This window comes from Falco peregrinus, chromosome 11 (genome assembly GCF_023634155.1).
Source record: "Falco peregrinus isolate bFalPer1 chromosome 11, bFalPer1.pri, whole genome shotgun sequence".
NCBI classification, from domain to species: Eukaryota; Metazoa; Chordata; class Aves; order Falconiformes; family Falconidae; genus Falco; species Falco peregrinus.
Genome location: NC_073731.1, coordinates 12,011,487 through 12,027,375, shown reverse-complemented (window position 1 = coordinate 12,027,375; position 15,889 = coordinate 12,011,487). Strand labels below are relative to the sequence as shown.

General features: G+C 37.0%; 1 protein-coding gene across 13 annotated transcripts in view; it reads right to left on the bottom strand.

The window, feature by feature from the left end:
* The window catches only part of LTBP1 (latent transforming growth factor beta binding protein 1), a 216,663-nt gene that overhangs the window by 57,990 nt on the left and 142,784 nt on the right, over positions 1–15,889 (bottom strand). For 4 of the 13 annotated variants that reach the window (XM_013300211.3, XM_055816603.1, XM_055816605.1 and 1 more), the window contains 8 exons: positions 14,688–14,855; positions 11,254–11,487; positions 9,245–9,267; positions 8,132–8,234; positions 7,429–7,527; positions 5,256–5,381; positions 3,979–4,104; positions 3,142–3,264 (listed from right to left, as the gene is read on the bottom strand). In XM_013300211.3, coding sequence (XP_013155665.1) covers positions 3,142–3,264; positions 3,979–4,104; positions 5,256–5,381; positions 7,429–7,527; positions 8,132–8,234; positions 9,245–9,267; positions 11,254–11,487; positions 14,688–14,855 — 1,002 coding nt within the window. The remainder of the gene's footprint in view (positions 1–3,141; positions 3,265–3,978; positions 4,105–5,255; positions 5,382–7,428; positions 7,528–8,131; positions 8,235–9,244; positions 9,268–11,253; positions 11,488–14,687; positions 14,856–15,889) is intronic. The other 9 variants (XM_055816604.1, XM_055816606.1, XM_027788565.2 and 6 more) reach the window with 4 other exon arrangements.

The following is a 15,889-nucleotide window of genomic DNA, read 5'->3' as shown; positions in this document are numbered from 1 at the left end:
GACTATAAATTTGATTGTGTGAATGGTAATCAAAGATGCTTACAGGGAGTAAAGAGTTAATTATGTTTGAAAGAAGGCACAAGCAACACACATCACTGAGGCTGGCAATGCTTTGGGTCATTGTTGCATCAGGAGAGGTCCTAGTTTACCCGTGACTGTAGTAGCATGCAAGGGGGGAATTGTAGTAGCATAGGAACGTGGCGATGCGGAAGATCACGTGTTGTGACGGAAACGTAGGAACCAAGTAGAAAACCGCCCACGAAGGGGCTGGCTTTGTTACTAGTATATAAATGCCTGTGTCTTTCAATAAACTGCCATTTTGCCTTCCTCTCCATGAGAGTCTGAGTGCTGATGGTCCCTCAGGTGCTGCACTGAGGTTTGGACACGTCATGAGCTACAACACATGACAAAACAAGAGAGGCCATAAAAACCTCATGGATCTTATGTTCAGGCTCTGAGCATCTACCAAGAACTTCTTGTCCTGCACCAAAGAAACCCAGAATGCATGCCATATATACAATCTAAAAGAGACCGCACACAATAATGATGTTCAAAGACAAGTTGCTGTCAAGTGACCAATGTTCAGAAGATGCTAGAATTAAAACTGTGTGGGCAGCCTCATTCCAGCCTGCTCCTATACTTCAGCATCATTTTACAATACGGTCTCTAATTACACAGTAATTATAACCTTTCCTACCAAATACTTGGTTCATGCAGTGCACAGAACTAATGAAATCAAAGTCACCTCTAAACCCAGCTTCCTAAGCTCCTGCCCCTTGCCTGCCCCAAGCATAGCAGTTGCATCTTCTGCAAATAAGGACTGCTACTCCAGCACAGCTAGTGGGGAGGTAATTTACTCCTAGTTTTAGGAACAAGCTCACAGAAGGAAAGTAGCCGCCCACACTTGTAATTTAACTGGACAATATTCCCAGCTTCAGCAAACTGAACATTCCAGCTCCAAACAACTCACTGGATGCGGGCAAATCACAGTTTTTCATAGAATCACAACTGTCCAGCTGAGAATACTTTCTCATAAAACCAGAACCAGGCCTCTTTAGCTGCTACAATGCAGACCTACAACTGTTTCTCAGTGAAACTGCTGTGAGATTTTTTTACTTAATTAACATAAAGATCCAGTTCTGCTAAAACCTGTTCTCAAAACTGCCTGGACTGTACCTGCCCTGAAAACACATAACATGAATGATGTATTTGGTACATAGATTTTCAGTCAAATTCTAAATGCTGCAAAGCTTAAATTAAAGAAGATTTTACAGGACTACTTAATTGTATGCAATGATTTTCAGCTATGCCTATAACACTATTCTACATAAACAATACTCTACAACAGCAATATACATGCACTCTATGTTTCCCAGGCTAGAGGCACGACAGAGCTGGTATGGTATAACCTGAAGGCAGGATGAAAATGAGATGAGGAAGTGTAAGCGAACTATGTGTGTTGTACGCAGCTTGGAAGATTCTTGCCTTTGTTTTTGAACTGTGGAGGAGGTAGAAAGGAGTTATTTGTGGAATCTGGAATCTGTCAGTATGGTGACTATAATGTGTAGGTGTAATGACATGGTGAAATGATTCCCCAAATGTGTCATTTCCTTGGTTTGATGGATTTAGTGTGGGAGGGTTTTTCCCTTGAGCAACCTTAAATAACTTTCAACAGAGAATTTGGTTTCAGAAATTGCATACTGTTAAGTTAAATGATAGAGTAGTACCACCACACTACTTAAAACACAAGCTAATAAGAAATCTGACGCACTGGGATGTTCTGATTTCTAGCCTATTTTAATCACAGATTCTCTACTGACAGAGAAGATTTGGAAAAAGTAGTTGTAAGAGTGCAGTGTGCAAAACATTTATTTAAATTTAAAAAAAAAAAAAATCTGAACAGAAAGAGGAATCTTTTAGCAATGCTCAAAACAGCAAATATCCACAGCAGCTTTAAGTTGCTTATTTGCTAGGCAACCTAACATGTTAGCAATTTTATTCTGTCCTAAGTAACTTAGACTAAAGCATGAACAAAACTGTTTAACATGAAATGGCTACTTGTGGTTTTTAGTTCATATTTCAAGTTAAAAATGGAAAAAGAAAAAAGGACAGCAAAAAAGGCAGAAATACCACACTAAAAATAATGTGAAGTTTCGAAGGTCAGATGTCCTAGATCTCCTGCAACATGAAATATTTGCTAGATATATATTTTCAAATTTAAAAAAAAGTCAACTTATCATTTGCTATCTGTTATAGGAGAAAATATAATTTTTTTTTGAAACATAAACTTAGTAAAGTATGCAGGGAAGGACTAACAATGAAGTTAAGAGATTCCATGGCGAGACCTGTTAAAATAGCTGTCCCAAGATGGTTCTGTCCATAGCAGAGGAACTCCTTTGCAGTGTTTTAAATCTAAATACTAGGAATTAAATTGTGGCTCCAGACATCAAATAATTGAAAAGATTGGAGAGTACTCAAAAAGGTTTCTTAGTTAAGATTGCACCCTCTAAGGATTCTTCCTTTGCAGCTCAAGTCATAGTCCTAAGCTTCCCTTCGACAGCAGGTAATGTTAATCATTCCAAACTGTGGTAACATTTGGCATTGTTTTGTGATATGAATAAATGGTGACTTCATCATCCAGGACATACTGTAGATAAAACAAGCAATGTCATTATGAATGTTTTGCCATTGTCAGCTGGTGTACAGTGGGAAGTTAAATGATCTGAAGGCAAATTAAATGAAGAAAGTAGCTGTGAGAGAAATCTGGTGGTAAGATGAAGCTAGAGAAATTGCCCATGGAAATAAGCACAGAGTGGGATGGGGAAAGGGAACTGTGAACACAAATAGATATAAAACCACTGTGTCAAGACATTCTATGTGAAATCAAATAGCAAATGGAGATTGAAAGGAACCAGAAGGACTACACCAGGTAGAAAAATACTAAGTTAAACATGAAAAAAATCTGTGTTATTTTAATACTTCCATCTAATGGCCAAATTTCTTCAAAAATAAAGAAATAGACGTAAAGTTTTCTGTTGAGATCAGAAACAGCAGTCAATGTGAACAAATGGCTTGTCCCAATTGCAGCTATTTGGTTTGCAACTGTCACTGTATCACTACTGGTGAAGAGTCCAAACCTACCTTCACATTCACCTCTCCTGTTCATTTGATATCCACTATCACAATATTCACATCTGTATGAGCCAACAGTATTTATACAAAAGCCTTCCCCGCAAGTATGAGGTCTTGAACATTCATCAAAATCTGCAGATGAAAAAAGAGAAGTTAAGAGAAACTGCTTCACCATGAAATCACTGAAAGTTTGCATCTCCTCTAAGCTCTGCTTTAATTAGACACAAGTAAGTTTGGACTTTTGAAGCTGTTTGCAAGCCAGAGCCCTACAGCTGTTGTTACTGAGCAGTTCCATCTTTACATCACTGCTTGTAATTGCAGAGAGAATGAGACCTAGAAACAACCAGGCTGTTGAAGGTGGCCAGTGAACAGCTCTGTGGTTGCAAACACAATGTGTGTCACTGCGTGTATATTGTGCTCAAGGCAGCACAAACCTGGAAAAGATCACAGCCAATTCAGGCTGGTTTTTTTGCTCTGCAAAGTCCATGGTTGTTTGCAGCTATATTTAAAAATACAGTTTGTTACAGCTGCTAGTGATTGAAAGAGTTCTGAATCTTTGTATTTTCTACCACAGAGGATGTTTTTACTAAATGGTAATTTTCCTAAAAAAACATGATACTGAATTAAGTCTTCTTTTTCAACAGTCATTTTGAAAAGTTGAAAATATCTGAGTAGCTCCTACATTATCACCATACCTAGTAAGAGACAGTAAAAACACTTCCTGACATCAGCCCAGTACCAATGACATTGAGGAAGAAAGCTGAAAATGGGACTTTAGGGGATTTTAGATAAGCTTCTTGATTCTTTTTTATATTTTTGTTTTCTATAAAGAAGACCAGTAATTACCAATGCAGTCGGTTCCATCTTCACTGGCCATGAATCCAGCTTGGCAAATACATAGGAAACTTCCTTCTGTATTTTCACAGCGTCCAAGGGAACAGAGATGGGGTGCCTGATTACACTCATTAATATCTATAAAAGAAATAAAACCATAAGACTACAGATTAACTTGATTTAGTTATGGTTCTTTTTGTGCATTCTATGCCATGCTTTTGAAAAGATTGATTTTATAATTAACTATTTGAAAAAGTATCTTTTTCGCTCCCCCAGAGCTACAAAAAAAGACATAGTAAATAGTTTTGATTGGAAAAAAAGTGTTTTTAATGGCTTAGACTGTAAGAACATTGCATTGACCTGAAGAATGTGATATGATTACTATTCAAATCACTACACTGAGAGCAGGCTGAGCACAAGCTACAAGCATGGAGCATTAACACAGTTTGGATGAAATAGAAGGATTTTAAGTTGCCATTTGGCTGTGTATGTGTGTAAATTATTTTTTAATACTGTAGTTGCACTGGATAGCACGCACGCATAAGTATGAAGATACTGAATTTTTGGTAGCATGAAAAGTTGATAGTACGTAATCTGGCAACATGATATAATAAACTCTTCCTGATTCAAGTTACAGAGGAACCAGCACACTCTGAATGAAAGAAAGCTACTGACCCAGCTGCTTCCAAATCTGAAACAGCTCATGTAGAGCCAGTCTGGGCTCTGCCTCATCAGAGCCCTCTGTTCTAGAACTTACTAGCTTAGAAGGGGATGAAGACCTCACTTTGCAGATCTCCTAATATGCTTCTGGAATGTTTATGATATACTTTCTCTTTCCAGCAGAAGATTGAAAGGAAAGACCTAACAAACTGGTTGGATTTAGTCTAGCTGCAGAGCTGGTAGCTGGGTAAATCATTTGAGAAACAGGCACTAATTCATTCTTTCTCCGAACAGAAGTGTATTTCTTCCTAGCAGTCTGATAATTTCAGACACCTGATATAAAGCTGAGAAGAGCTGGTCTATCTAATCGCTTTTTCTCTCATCTCACAATGGGAAAGCCTTTCATTGAATCAATTTCATGTTCATTTTTTAGCAGCTGAAAGGCTGTGTCAGACACTAGCTGGCAAATTTTATTTGACATACAAAAACTAGTTTCTATGCAGTTTGGAAGCTTTCAGTAGAGGAATCGATTCCTGACTGCTCCGTAGCGTATTTCCCCTGACCAGACTCTACATTTCAGGCTTTTCACAGCATGGTTATTTCAGATTTTTGAAACCATCCATTCATACCAGTGCACTTTGTCTGCTGATCATTAAGCTTGTACCCCTCGTAGCAGATGCAAGTGTATCCCACAGGCAAATTAACACAGTGTCCTGCTCCACAGATATCAGGATTTACTGTACATTCGTTGATTTCTAAGCAAACAAGAAAAAATTTAATGTTAAACTCTCCCATATAGTTCAGTAAATGCACAATATTCTGTAATCTAGGTAGAAAGACAGGCCTGAAAACAACTCTAAATCAAGTTTGTAAGTCCTGAGTTTCTGTAATGGATACCTTATCTGGAAGAATCTAGAAACTATCTAGGCCTTTCCTAGTGACATATTGTCATGTCCCATCCAACATCTATAAATGGGTACATAAAAAAAAATAAAGTAAAATGAAGATAATATAAAAAATGATACGATTTAACCTTTGCATCAAAAGTTAAGAAAATTACTGTAGTGGGTTTCTGATTATCTTTACAGAGTACTCGTCTGTTAATGGCTTGGAAGATAAGGAGATTCAGATATGGGCAGTGTGGGACACTAAGCCCTTAGAGTAGTTTTAGAAATTCTCAAAATGTATGTGTTACTGCAAAAAAATACTAATGACTCTGTTTAGTTGCAATTTAAACTAAGGTTATACAGCAGTATGAAATTGCAATTCCTGAAAAAGACGACAACATCTGTAAAGAAGAGTGATTTATCCAAACTGTTTAGAAATAGATTACATTTAAATTTAACTAAATCTTAAAGTACAGAATTAAGGCACTCAAAAACTTCTCAATTCTAACTGCATTCAGTTTTTTAAATCCAATTTAGGATTTTGTCCTACAAGTCTTACTTCACTTTGCTATCTCTTAAATATCTGAACAACACTTGGAACTGTATCTGAACAACAGATTGATTTGTTTGTTTATAGAACACAGCAATTTCTAGTTCTACTCTTTTTCCTGAGGAAGGAAAAAACAGCACAACATGGAAAGCTACCTTTTTTTTTTTTTTTTCTAACTGGTGTGAGTTCCCATCAGGGTGACTTCCTCTCCCTATAAGGAAGCAGGGAGCTGACTGGCAGAAGGGGCACAGTCACAGCACAGCTGATTTCCAAATTTTGGTTTGACAATCACAATTAGTAAACTTTATTATGGGATTGACTAACTGTAATTATAGGTAATCTGAAGGAGGCAGCTGAATGCTCACAGAAGGACTCTTTACTCTTACAGTAGATTCAGGAGGATTTAACTGCAGACAGAATCGTACTTCAAACAACTGGGTTATTTAGACACTGTGTGCAACTCAAGCACACACTCCTGCATGAAAGAAAGCCATCTTTGAAGAGTTAAACTTTCATTAAAGCATGTGCAATTTCTCCCTGTGAATGCAAACTGGGAAACGTCTTGGTAGGCCTAGATATCGCTGCTACATACAATACTGCATCTTGAAGTATTTACCTGGCTATTACAATTGCTTCGAAGCCTGTGTTAATTCTGAGAGACTAGCCAACGTGACATTGTAATGCTCTCACGTATACACACATAGTACATTCACCTTTTTGTTTTCAAACTTAAAGCAAGTGAAATTTTCATGCCTTTTGGACACAGCCATTACTTAAGAGAAATTTCAGCTATGACAGGAGCATTACTTGCATTTCTGTTCTTTTCACTTCTTGACACATGGATGTAGAAAAGGCAACTTTAATCCATCAAAAAAGGAAGAAGCACAAACATCAAAAGAACATTTCAAAACATGTCTTACAGTAACTCCTCACCTGCTCTTTGTAGAACATGCCAATCTGCATCCCACAGTCTACATCCCTCAAAGAACATGATCACATACGCTTCATGAACACATGTGCAGACTCTCTAAAGACCCGACTTGTATCCAAGAAGTCTTCGGTTCTGGACTTTGGTTGCAGATCACAATCTGAGGTGGAATTATTATTTTTTTCCTCTCATCACTTATTTGTGGGCACAAGAACGGCAGGCACATCCTGGGAGGGCCCCAGGCCTGGCTCGTGTTGACAGTACCCTCATTGCTGTGTTCCTCTCTACTTTCTATCTCTCCCCAGAGTATTTCTTTCTGTTCTACAGCTACATTCTCGTTGCTATTATAATTCAGAAGTAGCATGGAACAAGTTACAACATCAGGAACTCACAGTCATTTGTTAATTTATTTCAGTTCTAAAAAGGAAGTACAATACCTGTAACTTGAGTAGGTGCAATTACTTGACTTGCACTCGAAGTAGAGACTTCAGGAGCAACTTCAACAGGCAGAGGAGGAGATGTTTTCTCAATCACTACTGTGTGACATGGAATGGAAATCAATCACATCCAAAAAAACCCCCCTTAAAAGCATGAAAAAAACCCCTACCCTTAAATAATTCACACACAATACTGAATGAGCCAGACACTATGGAGCTTTTCATTAGTTTATTCTGCTTAGATCTGGTGTAGAAAAAAGTATAATTGAGTTTTCCATCATTCTACTGCTTGTGAAAAAACCTTAGGTGTTAAAGAAAGCAAGCATAATAGTAAAACTTTTGCAGCAAGAGTTATGCATAAATCTACAAGGAGGCACCTAAGCAAAGCTTCCTCTTGAAAAGGGCACAAGGCCTCAACTCCACTGACATTAAAGTTCTCATGTATGTAGTCCAGGATATCGCTTTTGCCTAAAATAGTTCTCTTTCCTAACAAGTCACTCAGCCAATGCCAACTTCTCAATTCCTCCCACTTCAGCTTCTGTGATTTATTTGGGTTTTTTTCCCCTTGCATTTTGCTCATGGAAAAATTGCTTGTGAAGCTTTGGTTGCTTGTTGATTAACCTCTGTTACAATTGCTATTGTCCAGTTCTTTGAAGGATTGTAAGCATTCTCACATACTAAAAGACAAATCAAAACAAGGTACCTGGGAACTGTGGATGCAAGTTAATTGTTGAAATTCCAGGAGAAAGCTGAGGCTGTCCCGGCTCTAGATCAGGCTGCCTTTCTTGATCAAGGGAAGCTAATTCCTAAAAAGAATTATTAAAAATTTACATTTTGAAAACATTAATTCAGCTACCATGACAACCCACAAACTGCTGGCTTGAGAAGCTGCTAACATTCTCACATGAGCAGCTTTTAATAGCAGGTCATTAATTACCACCAATTTAAGCCTGAAAGAACATGGAATACTATGTTTACACACAACGGCATACAAATTAACATGAATTTTATTTGAAGCAGCCATTTCATGGAGCTTCTAAGTGTTTCTTTGGTTTTGTCCCTCCATAGTTCTCTCATCTTCTGGTCTTTAACTGCTTAGAAACAGTATTTAATTGCAGTTCAGCATCACACAAAAGTATACAAACACATAAGTCTCTAAGACTTCGATCACTGTGAAAGGTCTCTCTTAGCTATTGCACTGATCAACTTATTTTCATACAAGTGTAAGATGCTTGTATGTCTTTAGGAAAATGAAATTAAGTACAGCTTCAGTTATTCCTAACGAATCCCATTGTCTTCAGCATATGAAACCTCCAGAATGGGGGACTTAACACAGATACACACCTGTTCTTCTCCACTGAGTATACAGCAACCTTAAAACCCCTAGGAACTAACTTAGGCATTAATCCAAGTCTCTTAAGCAGGTGTCACAAATGCTTCTCTCAAAGCTTCATATGATTTGTCTCCAACTCATTTTTTCAAGCTGTCAGTCCCTGTAGCTCTCCTTCATATTGTCTGCATTTTTCAATATCCTCTTTAAACTACAGGCTCCAGAATGGGATAGTACAATACAGTACTAGACCCTCCACCATTGCCCAGAAGAGAAGCCAAAGTAATCTCTTTTTCTGTACCTCACTACCTGCCCGTTGTTGTATAGACTAATAACATGAACTCTTTTTGCCTCTGGGTTTGCACTGTAAGTCCACAGTGAGTTGTTTGCTCCTCATAAAACTCAAGTCCTTTTCAGAGATACCATATCACATCTCATACACATCGTCTGCATTCTATCCCCTAGATAAATCACATCATGTTTTACCTGATCAGGGGATGCAGTTGCCACTAAAACCAGAAAGAAAAAAAGAAAATTAATCAGACTTCACACAACATTTACTTACACATTCTATTTAAAACTGCTAGCACATTTGAAAGTGGTTGCTGCCATCGCAGAACAATTTCAGGCTCTAACCTTGTTTCAAAATGGTGCAAACCTGAAGTAGCGCTCCTGAAGCAAGTGTAAAAACTAACCTGCAACCAGAATAAGATTCTATACACTGACCAATGCTTGTAATTGTTCACTCAGTACTCATCTGCCTTATAGGTTTCACAATTATTTGTTTCCTTAGAAACAATCCCAGAAACTGACAGGTTATTAACTCACTGATTGAACTTTTTTAATTCTTTCCAAGCAACAGCAACATCTGCAATTATTTTAAAGGTAAATTATACCATAATGATAAATAACTAACTATTAACAAATCTGCAAGAATTTATTGTAAAAAAAAAATAATCAAGTTTTGAAATTTGCCTTTTATTTAAGGAAGAAAAAGTGGTTTGGTTTCTTTTTCCTCCTCAAAAGTGACTTTTTTTCTGGGAAGAAGAGGTAGAAATTTCACATAAATTTTTATTTTCCATTGCAGACTGCCTTTTTTGAATTTGTCTTTTACTGATAAAAATCTACTGATTTCTGTAAAAAACCCATAAGAATATTTTTCACATTTTCTACAGGGTAGATTTAAAAAAAAAAAAATTTAAAAAATTCATTCTTCTTGCTCTGGCTTCTTCAGTATTAGTGGAGAGGCTGATTATCAGAACTGGGAGAACTAATAAAATCTCAAAAGTTCCAAATGCAAACATATACAAAAAAGGAATATAAAATTCAAGTGTGTATGTGTCATCGCTGACTTAGAGTAAGCATATTTTAAAAAGCATGTTTTTATTTTTAAAAACATACTTTTTATCTCCAGATTCTCTGTGTTTTAATATTTACTAGAATGTGATAATCTTTCTGATTACTCAGGTAATATTTTAGCAAATGATACACCACTTTTTTCCACTTTGCAACACAGAAAAGCTCAGAAGCTTATGTGAGACTTTATAATCCAGCACAGTCTGTAAGTATATTTGAATGGCTTATTTTTCTCTCCAGATTCAGTTTAGCTCCATTTTCTTTTTGAAAGCAAAACTACAGCAGTAATTTAAACTGGAAAGTAACCCATGTTGCACAGAATTTTGCAGTTAGCTGACAAACTTTCTAATTATAGCCTGACACTACAGATACATAACTGCTACTTGGAAATAACCTGTTAAGTACTCAGTATCATGAGAGGGTTCTTCAGCAATGCATTTTTCTTGTCTACAGTCGGTTCATGCCAAGTTTGCTGGCAATATATTTATAAAAGCGATGCTTTCTGCATTTCTTTGCTTCTGTATTTGTTTTAGACTCAGGAGAATTTTGGCTGCTACAAGTTCTTAGAGGAGCTTGCAGAAAAATTACTGAGAAAAATATCTTGAGTAGTCAACTAATCATTAAACAGCCCAGCAGAGAAGGACTGATCCAACATGGTCACACTGAGGAAGCACACAGCTGCAAGGGTGAGAGCAGACCATGTGAAGGGGATGGATGCCCACATCAGGTGGTGCTGATCTACAGGAGTGTACAGAAGGAAAATGATGCAAAACCCCTTAGCTTCCGCCACCCCAAATACTAGTAAATCAAAGCCTGAGTGGAGTCTTTGTTATATGTTAAAGATTATAAATATCTTTATAAAAGTCTTACAACAAATGTTTACTATTTTTTATAATAAAAATTAATGAGATTAAAGCAGTGTCTCTCTCCGTGGTGTTCTCAGCATCTGGTAGGAGCTACATATAAAATTTCAGAAGTAAATGATGTCACACAATACACTCCATGACATGGAATGTTCTGCTGTGGGAAGTGATGCTTCTCTGTCTGTCCTGCACTGTATGCAGCTACTCCGGCAAAGAAACATACCATTGAAGACACATGCACAGAAATATAGAAAGACTAAATTTTCCCACTCTCACCTTCTTGCACAGCCATCTCAGTCTCACTTTTCTGTGAGAAGGTCAGTGCCTCCACTGGCTCTTCCTTTGCTGGGAGAGGTGGAGGAGAAGTACCTTTAGCAACAGGTTGAGTAATCGGGATCTTGCCAATGACAGGTGGCTGTACTCTAACTGCAGGGTGATGATATAGCTTGTTTCTGTGAGGGCCAGAAACCGTATAACCCATTCCACCAGGGCAGATTTCCTTAAAAGCAGCTAGATTTGGGATGGGAAAATATTCCTTTTAGGAGTCTAAAAGTGCAAAATGTTGACATAGTGGAAAATATAATGACTACCACTAATAAATTTCATCTCATATTTTATATACATTTTTATAAAGAGACTACTTAAAGACAAGCTATGTATTGCATGCTAATATGACCAAGCATTCTCCCAAAAGCATGTTCTGGCCGTTACTCCCAGGAGGTTTCCACTCCAGTTTCCATCTTTCTTCAGTTATGTTTAATCGGTTGTTATATCAAGATAATTTTTCATATGAATCCTCTTCAATCAGTATATCCTTTCTGAGTATGAATTTAAATATGCAAATTGTCATAATCATTTACATTGCATAGAGAATGAAAATCACTATTCCTATCATTCCCTTTTTGCAGAAACCAAAGGAAAAAAGCTCACCAGCCCTGTACTAGAAGAGCAGAAGAATATCAACCAGTAACAACATTCATTCACAGGATCCCATTTGACTACATCAGAGGTCTCATACCAGCCCTGATCCAAATTCCACTGAACTGAATAAGTCTCTCCACTGACCTCAACAGGCTAGATAAAAAAGATGGGGATCATAAAAAGTCAAATCAGCACTGGAAGAGAGGGGAAATAATCTCATTTATAAAGCTGCTACATAAAAGGTAATGAAAGGCAGCAGCACCTGCTCTGATTTCTGCAGCTGCTCTGAGCGTCAGGTTTTGCAGTCCTAGTGAAAGACCAAAATGAAAAAGAAATACAGGACAACCTTCATCCCCATCAAAAATAATAGCTATGCTCCTGTTAGGGACAGGGTGACCTTCAGGAGTCTTAAGGGGGCAGTGCTTCATTGTCTTCATTGGTCTGTGTAAAGCTATGTTGGGATGGAACACTGAAGACAGTCTCCCATATGCCCACTGTGATTTCTTAAAACTTCTTAAGAGATGTGTGGTGTGGAGCATTGCTAAGTTCACAAATTGTGCTTTGAACACATCAAGGTTTTTAAATGAATTAGCATCTAAAATAAAAACACAAAGTGCTACCTAAAGGTACTCCACAGGTGAATTCTTTAAATTACACATTAAATTGCAATACACATAATTGCATACTGGGTTCTGATGGTGTCTTAGTAACAGAAAAGATGGTCAAAATGAATAGATTGAGTGGATTCAGAATGATGAAACACTTTTGGTTGGGAAATGCTAATAATGAAACTTGCCACAAAAACACCCAACGAAGGCTGGGAATTCTGGTCAAAGGAGGAAGACCAAAAATTTGACACCTTCAGTCCCTTCAGATGCATACTCAGAATGTAGGAAATCTTGTTTCAGGTCATATTCTCTCAAATGCAGAACAGAAATGTGAGCATTATTCTACCACAGCTCTGATAAGTGCTCTCAACATCTAGGTATACCAAGCTGGCCTCTCTCAGTCTCTTTTGGAGCTGGTCTACTTTGTACAAACCTTTTAAAAGCCATCAGAGAGTGAGATCATGAGTTTTTAATTCAATGACTTAAGTTAACATGGGATGCTGCAGTAAATACATTACCCCATTCTGGAATATCCCACTTTCATACATTTTTCATAGAAAATTCTGAAAGATTATGAATTTAACCTGTTATAGAAAGGAACATGTTTTTAAGTCATGAAAGTTGTCATGAAATGGGAAAAATATTTCCCACCACAGCTCATCAGAATATTCCATTCACAGATTTTTCTCTTTGAAGTCTTTTCATTAAGAAAAATCACTAGAATAACCAATTCCACATAATAGTCAATGATTTATTTTTTATGACTAGAGAGCAGTCAACAAAGATATATTCTCTGCTCCAGAATGCACACAGTTGTGCATAAATCCCCATGCAATATTCTCATATGTGTAAAACACCTGCATTTAAATTTTGAGTCATCTGATGCAAATATGTTTTTTTCCTCATTAAAAAGCCATGGAAATGTTATTTATCTGGAAGTGAACTGGACTTTTAAAATCCTAATTAGTGATTCAGCAACCCAGTGGTCATGCAGGGAACAATGGCTTTAAAAATCAATTGAAATGTTGGTCACTTCTATTTCTGTAAGCTCAACTTAAAAAAAAAAGTAAGGAATCTGCTGCTCTCATCATGTCGCTGATGTTAGCTGTGGATTTTCCAAAGCAGCTTGCTAGTTCTGAAAACGGGAATCTTTACAAAATACTCTGGAGAAATACATGACCTGTATCAAAACAGTGACATCTGCAGCAGCTACTTCAGAAAGAACAGTGGATTACCATTACAGATACCAGGGCTAAAATACTGAACAGGCTGGACATCATGTATATTAATAAGCAATGATGCTTTTTTAAAAGATGAAGTTGACCATACATTTGGAAAAAAATTAATATTAAATTGTTTTTGACTAAAGACTCCAACTTTGGTCATTTAAGTTTTAAGCAAAATCAGGGAATAGAAGGTACTCAAAAAGCAGCAATCAATATCTATAATATGTGGTACCTTAATCTATGAGCAGCCTACATAAGGGTGATGACCAGCCAAGCTGGTACTTTCCAGGACCTTATATATTTAAAACCAAAGCCAGTAGAACTCCAAATGAACACTGATAATACAAGGGAGCTTTTTGTATCAAGTAAGGATTTGTTTAACTGGAAGGTGGAATGAAGCGTTTAACTACCAGTTTATTGTTAAGAAGGGAACACCATGCTTAGCACATTCCTCAGAATGGATGGTAAAGACATGAAGGAAAGTTAGAAAGCAGAGATACTGTTATACATATCCCACAAACTGTAACGTAAACTACAACACATGTCTTTCTCCTAACTCTCAAAAGCTGCCATCCTTTCACCAGTGCCTTTAAGAACTGTAGAGTATTAATCAGATTTGGGGTTAATTTCCCAGTATCTATAGTCAGAATCTAATGTGCAACAAATTTATCTTCATGTGATGGAGAATCAAAGTCCAAGGACATATTCCGAGATGCAAATATTGTTAATCTGGAATTCTATCACCACATATCAAAGATAATTCCTTTGTTTTAATCACAAATCCCTATGAACAAAACTACTATATATGTTTTATTCCACTATCATGTAAGAGAAGAGTCAAAATTTACTGAAGGACAGTTGTTTAAAATCAAATCTTGGGTATATTTTTTTAAATGCATGCATAACAAATGCAGGGTGGTGGCAAGAGCTTGGATTTTTAATGGGCAGTTCTTACCTGTTCCTGGAAGTGGACACTTCTCACACTGCGGGCCCCAGGCTTTGCCAACACTGCAACAGCAAAGCTGCTTGCTGAGTTGAACAGAAAGAGGATGCATGCATTGCTTTCCTGCACTAACAAACCGGTAGCAGGGTCCTTTCTCTTCAGCAACTATAGGATTATCAGCTGCAATGAGAGTGGAAGAGAGGATGGTACTGTTCACATGAAAAGCAAAACAGAGAAACGCCACTAGATTTCCAACACCAGTTAAATGGATTAATATCATCATCTGCAGAAGTTTCAAACACCTATCTGAAGCCATAATCACAAAATAAATAAAATTCTTATTTTGCATCAAACACTCCTGAATTCTAACTCATCCTAGATCAAGGATAAAAAGTATATTAAAGAAAAAAAATTCCAAACCAGCAGTTGCCATGCTGCCACAGTAGAGTCAGAATCAGCCCTCTCACTTGTACACAAGTCCAGTTACTGAAGACTAAGGTCAATATACAGTTGTGTCAAGCTACATAGCCACTCCAACATTCAACTATAAACAGGCTACATAAATAAGACTGCAAAAGGATTAAGTATCATACATGACACTTTTTTTTATAGAAGAGATGATTATATATTATTATGTATTTACATTTTGTTATGCTTAGTTTTAATGTTGAAGAGCCAAAGGCCATAAGCCATGACTAGTGTGAGGTAACAGGAAGCTAAGATCCCTCCAGCTTTCTAATTTGTGCATCCACATTAACATAGAGTTAACAGTTTTTGAGTAATATGTTCACTTAACTCAAAAAGTACAAAGTCTATCTACTTTTCAACATAACCTGTCAAAGCAAAAATTAAAACAAATCCCTTTTTTGTGGTGTTAAACTGAAAAGTGGTTAAGACATTCTTCACAATGCTGAGAAGCTTTCTCAGTAATTCAGTGTCATTAACTAGTAGCGTAAGATAATTATACTGAAGAAATGGAGGAATTCACCTACATCTCTGGACTATATTTTGTAAATCTAAAGGTAGCTTAAGATAAGGAGCTTTGGAAATGAGGTATTTTTCACTTGTAAATATTCTGGGCCTTCTGCCCCCCCCCCAAAAAAAAAAAAAAAGAGTAAGAAATTTAGTTGTCCTTCATGCATTCTTTTCTTCTTGCAGAGGTAGTTGATCTCAAACCAAGTAAAAGCTGATTAACAGAGGAAAATATTTGCATT